Raw genomic sequence first — 14,328 nt, 5'->3', positions numbered from 1 at the left:
TATTGTAACAAGGTTGCATTGTGAATTCACTTACACAAGGCTACGATCTAGACCTTGCTTGATCTGAATCTTTCGGGTTGTCACATGTAGTGAACCATTAGATTGGTGTTCTGGTATATAGGATGTTTCTATGTTGTAGTGATCTATAGATCTGCATGTTTTTCTGATGACTAGTTATATGATTATCTGTTGATGCACATCTATTATTTGTTATGCTATGTCGACATGATGTAGTGGGGTTGAGACTATACTGTTTTGTGTTGTCAATCAACAGACCGGGGCATTCCAACCGAAAGGTTATACGCCAAGGCATTCCAACCAGAAGGTTGTGGGCCAAGGGTAATCAAACCAGCAGGTTGTGGACCCAGTATGTATTAGGCAATCCAACTGAAAGGTTGTGAGCTGAGGCATTCCAAGCGGAAGGTTGTGGGCCAAGGCTAATCTAACCAGGCAGTTGTGGACCCAGTATCTGTTTGGTTATATGTTTGTGTGGTGGTACCTTGGGGGAACTCACTAAGCTTTGGCTTACGGTTTCAGTTTATTGTTTCAAGTACTTTAGATGATCGGGGGAAAGCAAACGCGTGATCATGCACATCCTTCATATTTTTATGTTTTTGGATCTTGGGATACTCTGACTTATAATTATTACTTCTGGAACAATATTTTGTAAATAACTATGATCTTCGGAATGGTTTTATTGATTGACAAATGAAAAAAAATTACCTTGGTTTTTAGGATGTTACACCTTGGTACCTCCAAGACACCACTCTCTCTCTCTCTCTCTCAAAAGGTTGGGAGTAATGGGTTGTTTATATTGTTTCACTAACTCGTTTCCTCTTTCTCTCTCTCTATCTATCTATCTATCTCTCTCTCACACACACAGACACACATGCTTTAAGACTTATATTATAGATGTTTTGTATTTTTTTTAAATGTAATAGGTTGAATGAGTTGTAAAATATAAGGTTTTATGTGTTGTGGGTTGGAAAAGAAAGAAAATAGTAGAAAAATAAAATATGATATGGGCTGATGTTTGATTGGATTGTGAGGGAAGCAATGTTTTAAAAACTAGTTTGAATCGGTTGGACGGAAAACCAAGGTAAAAAACGGTTCAACTATCACCGGTTTTATGTCGATTTCTGAACCAGATTGAACCGGTCGGTTTTTAGAAAAACTCGGTTAAACCGATCAAAATAAACCATTTAAACCGAATAAAAATACATGAGAAATAACCATTTGCATAATAAACTTTGGTGATTTTTTTTCAAATCTATTTAGTTTTCTGAATATAAAAACATATGGTAAATGTTATAAAGTTTTTTGATATATTTGTATTCATCTAAAACTATATTTTATTTCGGTATTATATTTTATTTTCTTTTTGATATATATATGTATTAATGTAAAATATTAAACCTTATGGTTATATATTATTTTAATGTATTTGGATTGATGTACAACTTATTTTTATGTATATTTTTAATGTTTAAACTAGTAAACATCAAATTTATGATTTATATATGTAGGAAAATGGAATATATATATATATATATATATATATATATATATATATATATATATATATATATATATATATATATATATATATATATATATATATATATATATATATATATATATATATATATAAACAGGTTGATCCAGCGGTCAAACCGGTTGAACTGAAAATCAGTCATCATACCAGTTGAACTAGAAAACCCGTTTTTAAAACATTGGAGGGAATGACTCCCTCCTCCCTTAAAAACATTAAAATAAATTGAAAAAAAAAATAGAAAAAAAACAAATATAATAATAGTGTTTTCAAGTTGGATAGATAAAAAAAATCTAATTTTAAACCATTGGTATAAATTTAATTTTTTTTAACTATATAAAATATAAAACACGTAGGACCAATCTTATTTTGTTAGTTTTGGTTTTTTATAAAATAATTAAAAAATAACTATTTTTTCTCTTTATCTCTATTTTATGTGGCACTACTTTTATATCAATTACTGGATTTAAAGTAATTTTATATCAATTTTTGTGTGTAATAAATTAAAGTTGCATAAGTTAATTAAAAGGTCACCTAATTCCATATTTTAATAAAATTCTTACAAGTGGGTTTACATACACAAGTAGATGCCCTCTCTGTCACACCACATCAAACCGGCGGCCAAACACACTATAACAAATCTGACGGCCTGTCGAACGTCACAAAAAGTTAACTAACCAAGTCAAAAGGTCACGCCAACGATATGTTTTTCCGATAACACAAACCACCACCGGAAAAGATGGCATCGCCGTCGCCACCACATCTCCTCTCATTCTTCGTCTTCATCTTCATCTTCATCTTCATCTTCCTCACCTCCGTCGTAAGTTCACAACAGTTCTCGACTTCCGACCAAACTACCTTGCTTAACCTCAAGCAACAGTGGGGGAATCCACAGTCACTAGCAGATTGGAACTCCACCTCGTCACCTTGCAGCTGGCCCGAGGTTCAGTGCCGGAATGGCTCCGTCATCATGCTGCAACTCGACAGCAAGGAACTTACCGGAACTATACCGCCGTTTATCTGCGATCTCCAGAACCTGGAAAACATGATTCTCCATGACAATTTAATCACAGGAGAGTTTCCTAGGGTTTTCTATAACTGCTCGAAGCTGGTTGAGCTTGATATTGCACAGAACCTGTTCTTCGGAAGGTTACCAGATGACATTGACCGACTATCACAACTCCAAATCATTGAATTTGGGGGTAATAACTTTACCGGCGACATACCTCCGGCAATCGGGAATATTTCGGCGTTGACTTCGTTGTTTTTGTATCAGAATTTGTTTAATGGCAGTATACCTCCGGAGATCGGAAATTTATCCAATCTGGAAACATTAGGTCTGGCGTATAACGAATTTGCAGATCCGGTGATACCGCAGGAGTTTGGAAAATTGAGAAGTTTGAAGGTTATGTGGATGGCGGCGACTAATCTGGTCGGAAATATACCAGAATCATTATCGAATTTGACCAATCTCACATCGTTAGATTTGAGTTTAAACAAGTTGGAAGGTGAAATTCCTCCTGGATTGTTCCTCTTAACAAATCTGGATGTTATGTTCTTGTATCTGAACAAATTATCCGGCAACCTTCCCTCCTTGATTCAGTCTCAGAATTTGACTCAAATCGATATCGCCATGAACAGATTGAACGGCTCAATTCCTGATGATTTTGGAAAATTGCAGAAACTGCAGGTTTTCAATTTGTATTCAAATCGATTTTCCGGACAGATTCCAACGAGTATTTCTCAGATTCCATCACTGAGGATCTTCCGGGTCTTTAGAAACAATCTCACCGGAGAATTGCCTCCGGAATTTGGACTTCACTCCAAACTTGAATCATTTGAGGTATCAGAGAACAACCTCACCGGAACGTTGCCGGAGAATTTGTGCGCCGGAGGTGCTTTGACAGGCGTGATTGTTTTCTCAAACAACCTAACAGGAGAGATACCAAGTTCATACGAGAGCTGTAACAAGGTTAACAGTATCCAACTCTATAATAACAACTTCACCGGTGAGATTCCTCCAGGAGTTTGGACATTATTAAATCTTTCAACTTTGCTGCTCACCGGAAACTCATTTTCCGGTGAGCTTCCTGGTAAAGTCGCTTGGAATTTATCTAGATTTGAAATCAGTGACAACAAGTTTTCAGGTCAAATCCCGTCTGAAATCTCTTCTTGGATGAAACTCAACGTGTTCAAAGCTAGTAACAACTTGTTTTCCGGCGTCATCCCACCTGAATTCACTAGTCTTTCAGAGCTATCCGTTCTTTATCTTGACGGAAATTCACTTTCCGGTGAACTCCCATCACAGATCAAGTCCTGGAACTCGCTAACCATTCTGAATCTCGCAAGAAACAAACTTTCCGGCGATATCCCATCTTCACTCGGTTCTTTACCAAATCTTCTTGGACTTGATCTCTCAGAAAACCAATTCTCAGGCGAAATCCCACCTGAATTGAGTAATCTCAGACTTACCAGTTTGAATCTATCTTCCAACAAACTAACCGGAAAAATTCCCTCCGCTTTTGATAACTCCGCGTTTCAGAACAGTTTCTTCAACAATCCAAATCTCTGTTCCACTTCCCATATCTCCAATCTCCATAGCTGTTACACCAAAAGCTCCAGGAAGAAATTTTCGCCCAAAATCATCGCCACAATCGTCATTTTATCATCCTTCCTTCTACTCCTCGCGATCCTCTTCACATTGTTCATGTTCCGAGACCACTTAAAAAAGAAGCCTAAACGGACTCGAACGACATGGAAACTTATCTCCTTCCACAATCTCGATTTCACCGAAGAAAACATCTTATCCTGCATGACCGACGCCAATCTAATCGGCTCCGGTGGTTCCGGTAAAGTCTACCGAATCGGGGTCGGTCCGCCTCGAGGTTTCGTCGCCGTGAAACAGATTTCAAACAAGAAATTCAACCGGGATGTTGAAAACGAGTTCTCCTCCGAGGTTCAGATTTTGGGCTCCATTCGCCACTCGAATATCGTGAAACTTCTGTGTTGTCTTTCGAACCCTAACTCGAAGCTTCTGGTTTACGAGTACATGGAAAATCAGAGTCTCGATAAGTGGTTACACGGGAAGAAGAGGAAACCGGAAATGGAGCTGCGTTTGGAACCTCCACATTTCGTGTTGGACTGGCGGCGGCGGTTGCAGATTGCCATTGACGCCGCCCAGGGGCTTTGTTATATGCATCATGATTGTTCGCCGGTGATTGTGCATCGAGATGTGAAGTCGAGCAATATATTGTTGGATTCGGAATTTAAAGCAAAGATTGCGGATTTTGGATTGGCACAGATCTTGGAGAAGCAAAAACCTGGTGATGATAATATGGCGTCGATCGTTGGCTCATTGGGTTACTTTGCTCCTGGTATGAACTCTTTTGACACAGGCATTGAATCATAAATCGGGAAAATAAATAATTAAAATAAAAAGAACAATAAAGGATTGTTTGTAACCAGAAAACCTAACTATTTAACAAAAACGTATGGTTTTTTCTTTTTTCTTTTTCTTTTTTTTCTAGAAAGAAAAAAAAATCATGTTTTTTTTAAATAAAAGCCCAAAAAACGTTAATAGAATATCGATTTTTTTATAAAGTACACTTTTTATTTAGGTTCGAGTGGTTTTTTGTTTTCAAACCAAAACACACCATATTTTAATACAATGCTTTTTTTGTTATTAAATACCTAAATGACATCAAAAACCATTATAATTTGGTGTTTTTTTTGGACTAAAGTATTTTTTTTCAACTTTAAACATCGAAATTTCTTTCGTTAAGAAAAATCACTGTAAATTTTTATCAGTAATAAGTTGCAAAAAACCAACTGGGAGAATATTTTTTGGGTTAAAGATGTACTTTTTAGTTTCAATGGTTAAATATCTTTCAAAAAAATATATCAAAATGGTTAAACCGATCAAATTCTAAAATATATTGGTTTTTCTATAATCCAAAGTTTTATGTAGATCCTCTTTAATAAATAAAAGTTTTTTTACCACATGTCAATCTCTCATGAGTTTTGACACTTGTCATTTTATGGTATTTTTGAAATAAATATTATCTACTTATCAATTTTTAGTTTGTTTCAATTTTTAACATTAAAGTTATATATATATATATATATATATATATATATATATATATATATATATATATATATATATATATATATATATTGCAATAAATACATTTCTTCATTTCTTATTTAAAATTGTACATTAAAAAATATTTTTTGTTTACATTTTAATGTTTAATTTTTTTTAAATCAACCCGTATAATATACGGGTCTCACACCTAGTTTTTATAATAAAAAAATCCTCAATGGTTAAACCAGAAACAATAAAAAATAAAACTTCCGTTTGTTAAACAAAAAAAAAACTAGCATGGTGATATTTATGGGATTTGCCCAATTTAAAAAGCTAAAATTAACAAATATTTTCATTTCTTTATGGATTTTGTCACAAAAAAAGTCCATATATTCAATTTCAACTGCTTGTGGATTCTCACTTCTTTACCACTATTACAGTCATACAAGATAGTTTCTTTAAAACATAAACCAATCAATCTTTGTTCAGTTACAGTCTTTCAGTTTTTACACAAAAACTCAATATGTACAACATGTTCAATTGCAGAGTACGCATACACAACAAGAATTAACGAGAGAATAGACGTATACAGCTTCGGTGTAGTGCTACTTGAACTAGTAACCGGAAAAGAACCAAACGGAAAAGATGGAGACCTAAACCTAGCCGAATGGGCATGGAAGCACCATGGAGAAAGCGACTCCATGGTTGGAGTCTGTGATCCTGAGATCAAAGACTCCGATACTTACATGGAGGAAATGAGCACCATGTTCAAACTAGGGCTTATTTGCACAAGCACATTGCCTTCCAGTAGGCCATCAATGAAAGATGTTCTTGAGATTCTTAGAAGATGTAATCCAATGGATGAACTCCCTGAAGAAATGAAAGAGGGAAGAGATGAGTTTGATGTTGCACCTCTTCTTAAAAGAGAAAGATCCGTTACTGGGCCCAATGAAAACGAGGGTGTTCTTGTTTCCCAAGTGTGAAATTGACTTGTATACATGTATTATTTATTTTCCATGTATGTATACATGTATTTCTATGTGTATATTTAGAAAAATAGCGACATGTAAACATGACAAATTAGTGATAAAAAGATAACGGGTTAACCATGCATATCTAGCAACAGAAGTAGGCGTTGTATATAGTATATAAAGTGTAAAATGATAATTTTACACACATGCATAACTACATGAGTGTCAAGTTCTAGTCATTTAGACCCCTAGTTTTTTTTTATCTTATATTTTTACTTTGGACCATTGATTCCATTAAGAAAGTAAAAAAAATACAACTCAAATGGAATCATTCATAAGTAAAAACATGTTAAGTATATGGACCATGAAAATCCTAAACATCTTGTCTACATTTTTGTATTCATTTGATTATAGTTTTGCAAGATTGGATTGGTGTGATGAGAATAATTAAAGAAAAATATGTAAAACTAACAAGATACAATGTGATAATAACATTTTCTACGATAAACACGATTCAATCCATTACATTCCAAAACCATAACAAAAGAAAGAAAGAAAAAAAAAAGTTGCAAGGTTTAAAATTTAAAATTTAAAGAACAAGCCCTCATTTTTGGTAAATTACATACTACTACTCCCAAGTTGTCAATACTAAAAGGTCACACTTCCGCTCTCAATAATTTAAGCCGTTGATTCCAGGCTCAACCTGCCACAAAAAACAAATAAAATATCATTTGAAAATAAAGCATTCGCCAGCTGAGAAAAGACGTAAATGCCCTCCTCCTACAGAGAGGAAAGATACCTTATTGCAGATGGCTGCATTGATTCGGGATTTGCTCCATCTTCGGACTCCAATACCACCTTTTGTGTAATTGAAGACTGTAGACAAAATATAAACCAATATGAGTAAGTCCATACATTCCATTATCATGTCTCATTACCTTGTAGAAATGGAGATAAAGTTCATAAACATTTTTTATACTTCCTCAATTCCATCGCACCAAACACTATCTATCTGTTTTTGTTCCAATAATCTTATCGTCTCACACAAGGACAGGAAAGTAAACATATAACATTAGAAAATTCCTCAAGTTAGAAAACTGACCTCACAAGCAAGATCTTCAATTCCGGAGTTCACCGGAATGCTACTCCCTCCAATCCCCACACATTCCGGGCTCCCAAAAGACGTTTTCTTTGGTTTTCCATGTCCAGAAGAAGCATCATGTTTCCTCTTGAAACGCTTCTCAGATGAAGGAGAGCTTGAGCCTTCAGGAGTAGCAGTAGTATGCCTTAATTGTCTTTGACGTTTATACCCTTCAGGAAAAATGTATGAAGGAAGTTGTCTCCTACGTACATGAGACACAAAAATGTCCATTCCAGGTCTCCAAAGGTTGTAACTGTTTACCCCTTGCTTAAACTCATCTACGGTTGCCCGGATATCAAATTGTTGACCTTCTTGAACTTTGACTCCAGGTTGCCTTTGAAGACCCATAAAAAAAGCACAATGGGCACATGGTTTTGATGTATCGATGTATTCGTTTGGGAAAGGGTGGCATTGTAACATCCCGTCTGTATCACGTTCGATCTGAAAAACCATGGAAAATGGAAACACGGATTAGACATCTTTTTCACCATTGTATCGCATTCGATCCGAAAAGTATGAACAAAGACTTTTCTTTTTTGCAGTCGATGACTGTAAATGACCATTTTACCCTTTGTATGACTTATTGTACGGAATCCAAACAGAGGGTAAAATGGTCATTTACAGTCATTCAGATAGCTAATTATCTAAAAGCAGAGAAAACGAAAACAGAGATTAGACATGTTTTTGACCATTTTGCCCTTTGTATCACATTCGATCTGAAACGTATGAACAAAGACTTTCTTTTTTGCACTCGATGACCAAAAGTGACCATTTTACCCTTCGACTTATTGAACGGAATCCAAACAGATACAAAGGGTAAAATGGTCATTTACAGTCACTCAGACAGTTAACTTACTAAAACCCATATAAGATTATGATAAATTATAAAAAAAAAATGTATTCATTTAAAAAAGATTTGTGACATTAAAAAATAACATAAATAGAATGGGTTATATTAGAATGGAAACTAATGGTCCATTCCATTCCATAGCATCAGAGAAAACAACCGGCTCTTTTGATTCCAATTCCATTCCTTCTCTGATTCCATCATACACAAAGTAAAAAGTTTGAAAGATGAGAAGTATGAATTAAAACCTTCAAAGTAAGTAATCTAAGGCGGGATTCCACCCATCCCCTCCATGCAAGAAGATCATCCGCATCTGCAGCTACAATGTCTACCTGCAAGTAGTTTTTATACGACTCGAAAAAAAGAGAAGGCTCAAACAGACAGCTCCAGTTTGCTTTGTTCAACTCAATCTCCTAAAATTTCATTCAAAACCAAAAAAGAAACAACATCAATAGTCTACCAAATGATCTCGATGTGCAAAAGACGTAAATGCCCCTTGTCATTGAAAATAGCCCTAGAAAACTTGTCTAGTCCTTTCTAGGGCTATGATGAGAGAGAGAAGGGCATTCAATTCAAGTCTTTTGTCCACTCAGATCAAACAGGGGCAAAAAGGTAAAATTATGAGAGTTTTTCTTAGTTTTACCTCGCAAACCTTATTTCCGAAAAGGAACTGCTCCACCATAACACGAAGGGTACTTGCGGAAACATTGTAGCTAGAGTTCATGCATGGGTATGCGGGAGTGATGATGGGCATGAGATGGGTTCGATCACGGGACCATTTCCGTGGGTCCCACACGTTAAATCCAAGATCATCCTCTTCGATTGGGCATAGCATGACAGGGTTTGGCCAACGCCAGTTGGTATAGACTCTGAAAAAACGGGAAACCAGCATACTAGGTATTGCATTGGGATAAAGCTGGCATACCTGAGCAACTAAAAGAGCCCAATTCACTCCACCAAGAAATCCAGTAACCTAAATCAACAAACAAACAAACAAACACCTCACTACATCATTCATAATACAATACATGACTAAATTACCCTTTAATCATCATTACAAGGAGGTTTCTCACAAATCATCCACAATGATCAATATGGAGATAGAGAAATCAAACAGTGAATTATGAACTTAAAGCCTTTTACAATTGTGTCTGTCTCAAGGACTAAAAGTGTTATAAAAAAGTGAATTATGGAAGAAAAGGGCAAATAGATTCTTTTTTGGACCATATCCAGTAAGGATCACTTTTTTGTCCCTAATTCAATGTTTCATAAAGCTTTTAGTCAATGGGACATATGCCATTTATAATCCTGATAGCATGCCTTACAGAAGAGGGCATTTAGGTCATTTACCACCACTTTAATCATCATTACGGAGAGCGGATTTTCAGAAACTATCTCTAATTGTCAGTTATAGGGCCTTTCAAAATCATCATCAAGGAGAGGGGGATGAAATGACCGACATACCCTGTTCTAGCTTAGCAACCTTTAATAAATGGTGTCTAACCGAGGGACTAAAAGTGTTGTGAAACAGTGAATTAGGGACGAAAAAGAAAAATTTTGATATAGCATAGGGACCAAAAGTGAAACTTACTCAAAACACAACTCAACACAAAAAAAAAAGTAGCATAAAATCAAAACCTTACATTAGAATAAACGCCACGCCTCTTAGCCCAAAACTTTAAGCATCTAAGTGTGGTGCAGAAGTTCTACAAATTTTTAAAGGCAGATGAATAGATGTCAAATACCAATAATGTAAGCATTTAAGGGTGTATATATATATATATATATATATATATATATATATATATATATATATATATATATTATATGTAACATAATACATGCCTCTACATTTGGAACAAGTTTAAGTATTTGATCAGCAACCCGACATCCATTAAGACTTCGAACCGTTTTCTCATCAGTGTTGTACAACACAGAATTTTGAGAGATGTCCAAATCCTGTCACAAGTTAGTTTCACAAACAAAAAAACCAAACTCAAACACATAAAACAATACAATACAATACAATTGTTTCTACCTTATAATTATATCACTAAATATATTCACATCATAAGAATAACATACTAGAACCAAAAACATAACAGTAATAAATCATCATGTGCTATTACTACTCAAATTATGATGGCATGTGATGCTACCAGTGCTACTTCTATCACATATACCACATAACATCAAAATATAGGGGCAAATAAGTAAATGTGGAAGTGGAAAGGAAATTACTTCTGGAACAATCAATAGAGATACACTGGCATAAAGAAGATCAATGGATATTCCTTGGAATTTGAACTTCATCACAGGAACATGTGCATCATTAACTGGCTGAAGATCTGATACTTCTTCCATCTCCAACAGAATATTATGCAATATAACAAAAAAATCATGCTGATAAGAAGAAATTGGGAAAATGGTTAAAACATATAGATATGAATACATCCATCATACATGAGACAAATTCATTAAACCACCTCTCGAGTCACATATGAGGGCCCAATGCATAGTGTATCAATATCAGCATTAGGACCATGTACCTGTAACAAAAATGCCTCAGTCTTTTATCATGATTTCTTCTTTTCATTCTCAAAGACACACAAAAAAAAAAAAAAAAAAAAAAAAACTGTAATATTGACCTTTTATGTAAATAAATAAAAAAAGTTAAAAGGGAAATAAAGAAGTAGACGCTATTACCCCTAGGCGATAAGACCCAAAGGTACGTACAATACCATTTGCCTCCTCAACCATTTTTTCTGTGTACCCTTTTTGGCGTGTTAACTGCTTCACCCAATCTTTAATAATCTGGAAAAAATTACAAAACAAATGTTTCAAAATGATCACTCCAAAATAAATGGTTACTTACTGCAATGTGTCACAGATTCCTGAATGTTATATATCCAAAGTCCAAACTGATAATAAAATTATGGAAGGAGGTGTAGAGATGAGCACATTATGTCTTAAATAGAATAGGGCTACAAATACAATGCAAGAAATAGTAACTTTAGTTTCGTATTTATGTTGCAACAAGCTACTTTCAATATTGTTCTTATTAAAGAGCTATACTTGAAAGTTAAAACATCTACCCGATTAAAAACTTGTACTTTAACAAAAAAATATCTTATTAGGACCTTATACGGAGAAAAATATACTTAATTATAGCAGTGAATAATGTTTTATACTTTTGTATTTGGAGGAAAATGCTATAACTTGTTAGATTTTTCAATGTAGAGTGTTTTGTGGGATCAAGGGAAGAAATGCAAGTAGGATGCTGAATTAAACGACTCAATGAAAGTAAATTGCTATTTTTTTTTTTTTTGCATTTAACCTCATAGAATATAGCAAATAAATACAAGAGGGTTAAATTAGTCAATTACCTGATCCAGACGACGAAGAACCTCTTCTCTCCTTGCGGTTTCTTCCATGCTCTCATATATCCCTGACTCCATCAAAAGCTTACAACAAAAACAAGGAAAATAATCATTGAAAAGTTAAGAAGAAAAACTTGGACATAAGTAACAAAATAAATTTAAGGCAAACCTCAGAAAAACCCATCATATGTTTGTTTAATTCTTAACAAAAAAAAAAAAAAAAAAAAAAAAAAACACTATATGATTTTTTTAGTGCATTAAAACCACTATACTTTCTGAAAATCTAATTTAAGGCTTTCTAACCTCAGAAAAACCCAATCTATTTTAGAGTTAAATGAAAATATGTTGGGTTTTCATAATGTTTTCCTAAATTTAATTGAAGAAAAAAAAAGTGTATACCTTTTCCAAGAGTGAATTCCTGTGAAGGTCAGCCTCAGTGGGTCCCGCATATGATATTGGGTTCATGACACCATACTTCTTCTTCACTTCCGCCTTCTGTGACGGTGGTGCTGGTGAAGAACCATTTTCTTTCTCAGACCCCACCATCTCAAAGCAACCAAAACTCTACAACAAACCTAAATGAATAACAAACTAACATGTTTACCTAAATATGGAATATAACAAAATAACAAACACTTAGAGGCACCAAAATCACACTAAATCTAAGATTGGAATTAACAGGTTGTAAAGAAAGTAATACAACAAAAGATAATGAACTCATAAGGACTGGCTGCATTTTCATCTTTGTATAGCCATTACTACAAAATCAACATCAACAATCATCCATTTCTACTGGTTAAAAAGTCTAATTCAAGCTCATAGGTATGTTTCATAACAAAAAGTAAACTTGTTATGATTTACATGGCATAATCATGGATCATGATAAGATAACATGTTGTGAAAATTTACAACAAACATGGGGAAATGGAATGAAAAAAGTGAATGATGTTAAATTTGTAAAAAGTTTAGAGCTTAGCACAGAAGCCTCATGTCCCTTACTTCCTCTATTAGGTCATTGTTAATGCATTAAGTCAAAAAGAAACACTCATGTATTCATTGAGTCAAAAAGAAAAGGGCACCTAAGTAAAATATGCAAAAGGTTTGCATAAAAGGATGCTCCTAAATCTATAGGAGTTGATCAGTTGAACCTCTTTAATAATGTCAATGGGGTTTACCTCTTTATATTTCATATTGCTTTCTGTTTGGCCTAAACAAACTGGTATGGGATAGAATGCAGTTAATTCAACCTTGTCTAGAGGATTCTTAAAACCCAGTTTTGGCATCAATATCAACATCCAACGGTTTTTGTGAAATTCAAAACCCTAGGTTTTTAACCTTAAAATGCATAAACATCCATTGCCATTTATTATACCCTGAAAACCTAGGAACCAAGGCTGATAAACCTCAAAAAGAACCCTAACGAACAACTTCGGCAAAATTAAATCAAAATGCCAAATAAACAAACTCGAATTACCTAATTGAGTCTAATCAAGCTACAGAACTTAGTAAAATTTACCATAAAGCAGTTTGGTTGAGAAATTAAAATAAAGGCGCTAAAAAGTTTGGGCAATCACTCACCTGAATCATATCTAAACCGCTACTAACAATTAGGCATGCATAGAAACAGAGAAATGGATCTAAGCGCCATTTTTTCTAATGGAAAAACAGAAAAACGTTTGTGGGAAACCTGAGGGAGAAGGACGTCATCTGATGCATTGTAGACAAGCGGTGAATCGGAATTGGAACCGTCCTGAGGTTGAATTTTCCGGTGGTTTTTCTGATTTGAGTTTTGCGGACTGAAGTCAAAGTCTTAATTGCATCGATTTGTGTCTTAGCTGTACCTTTTCTCATTTCAATCTGTGTAGTGTTCTTATTCTTATATTCTAAGCTTACCCTTCTTCTTTATCTTTTTCAACTTTAGCCACGATTGTTTTGTTTTTTCTACAAATAGCCTTTTCATGTGCAATACTTTGACATTAAATTTTACATATTATCTCTTAAAGTTATTTGATTTTGATAAAAATACTTCTTATTTACATAAAAAAAAAAAAAAAAAAAAAAAAAAAAAAAAGAAGTTAAATTAGACAGGACTCACGTGTTCCTAAAAATGGTTATATTATTTGTCATTCGTGTGCGCGTATCTAAACTAAGTGAATGTAGTGTGTGTATCTAAACTAAGTGAATGTAGGTCTTAAGATCTATCTTTTTTTTTTAAATTATAACAATGGGTATAGATAAAAAAAAATTATTAATGATAATAATAACTATCTTATTATTTTTAAAGAAACTACCTAATGATTTTTGAAAAAAAAAATCAATGAGCCCATATTTTTTATAACCAATAAACATT

General features: G+C 34.2%; 2 protein-coding genes across 4 annotated transcripts; one reads left to right on the top strand and one right to left on the bottom strand.

Annotated features, from left to right (window-relative positions):
• Positions 1 to 2,097: 2,097 nt before the first annotated feature.
• Positions 2,098 to 6,748, top strand: LOC111886162 (receptor-like protein kinase HSL1). Its single transcript, XM_023882390.3, has 2 exons — positions 2,098 to 4,926; positions 6,186 to 6,748. The coding sequence occupies exons 1-2, from the start codon at positions 2,292 to 2,294 to the stop codon at positions 6,620 to 6,622; spliced, it is 3,072 nt and encodes a 1,023-aa protein (XP_023738158.1). The 5' UTR covers positions 2,098 to 2,291; the 3' UTR covers positions 6,623 to 6,748.
• Positions 6,749 to 7,091: 343 nt separating this feature from the next.
• On the bottom strand, positions 7,092 to 13,841 carry LOC111886163 (nuclear poly(A) polymerase 4). 3 transcript variants are annotated; one of them, XM_023882393.3, is made up of 13 exons: positions 13,666 to 13,841; positions 12,378 to 12,553; positions 11,985 to 12,062; positions 11,305 to 11,412; positions 11,085 to 11,147; positions 10,840 to 11,001; positions 10,444 to 10,557; positions 10,242 to 10,304; positions 9,242 to 9,571; positions 8,847 to 9,011; positions 7,713 to 8,192; positions 7,410 to 7,486; positions 7,092 to 7,313 (listed from the first exon to the last, which is right to left on the bottom strand). In XM_023882393.3, the coding sequence occupies exons 2-13, from the start codon at positions 12,522 to 12,524 to the stop codon at positions 7,289 to 7,291; spliced, it is 1,812 nt and encodes a 603-aa protein (XP_023738161.1). In that variant the 5' UTR covers positions 12,525 to 12,553; positions 13,666 to 13,841; the 3' UTR covers positions 7,092 to 7,288. The 3 variants fall into 3 exon arrangements, with proteins under 3 accessions (XP_023738161.1, XP_023738162.1, XP_023738159.1); XM_023882394.3 differs by having other exon boundaries at positions 12,378 to 12,542; positions 13,666 to 13,830; XM_023882391.3 differs by lacking the exon at positions 13,666 to 13,841 and adding an exon at positions 13,557 to 13,580 and having other exon boundaries at positions 12,378 to 12,542.
• Between the last annotated feature and the right edge of the window lie 487 nt (positions 13,842 to 14,328).

Source organism: Lactuca sativa, chromosome 3, assembly GCF_002870075.4.
Source record: "Lactuca sativa cultivar Salinas chromosome 3, Lsat_Salinas_v11, whole genome shotgun sequence".
In the NCBI taxonomy this organism is placed as follows: Eukaryota; Viridiplantae; Streptophyta; class Magnoliopsida; order Asterales; family Asteraceae; genus Lactuca; species Lactuca sativa.
The sequence above is the reverse complement of the archived record's forward strand: the minus strand, read 5'-3'. Positions and strand labels throughout refer to the sequence as shown.

Bases quoted from the DNA above. Each gene is read 5' to 3' on its own strand.
- LOC111886162 (XM_023882390.3), top strand. From the start codon at position 2,292: ATGGCATCGCCGTCGCCACCACATCTCCTCTCATTCTTCGTCTTCATC. The intron at 4,927-6,185 runs GTATGAACTCTT...GTTCAATTGCAG, and splicing joins ATTGGGTTACTTTGCTCCTG to AGTACGCATACACAACAAGA.
- LOC111886163 (XM_023882391.3), bottom strand. The intron at 8,193-8,846 runs GTTTTAATTCAT...ATGGTTTTTCAG, and splicing joins TTAGATTACTTACTTTGAAG to ATCGAACGTGATACAGACGG. The intron at 7,314-7,409 runs GTATCTTTCCTC...TTTTTGTGGCAG, and splicing joins ATGCAGCCATCTGCAATAAG to GTTGAGCCTGGAATCAACGG.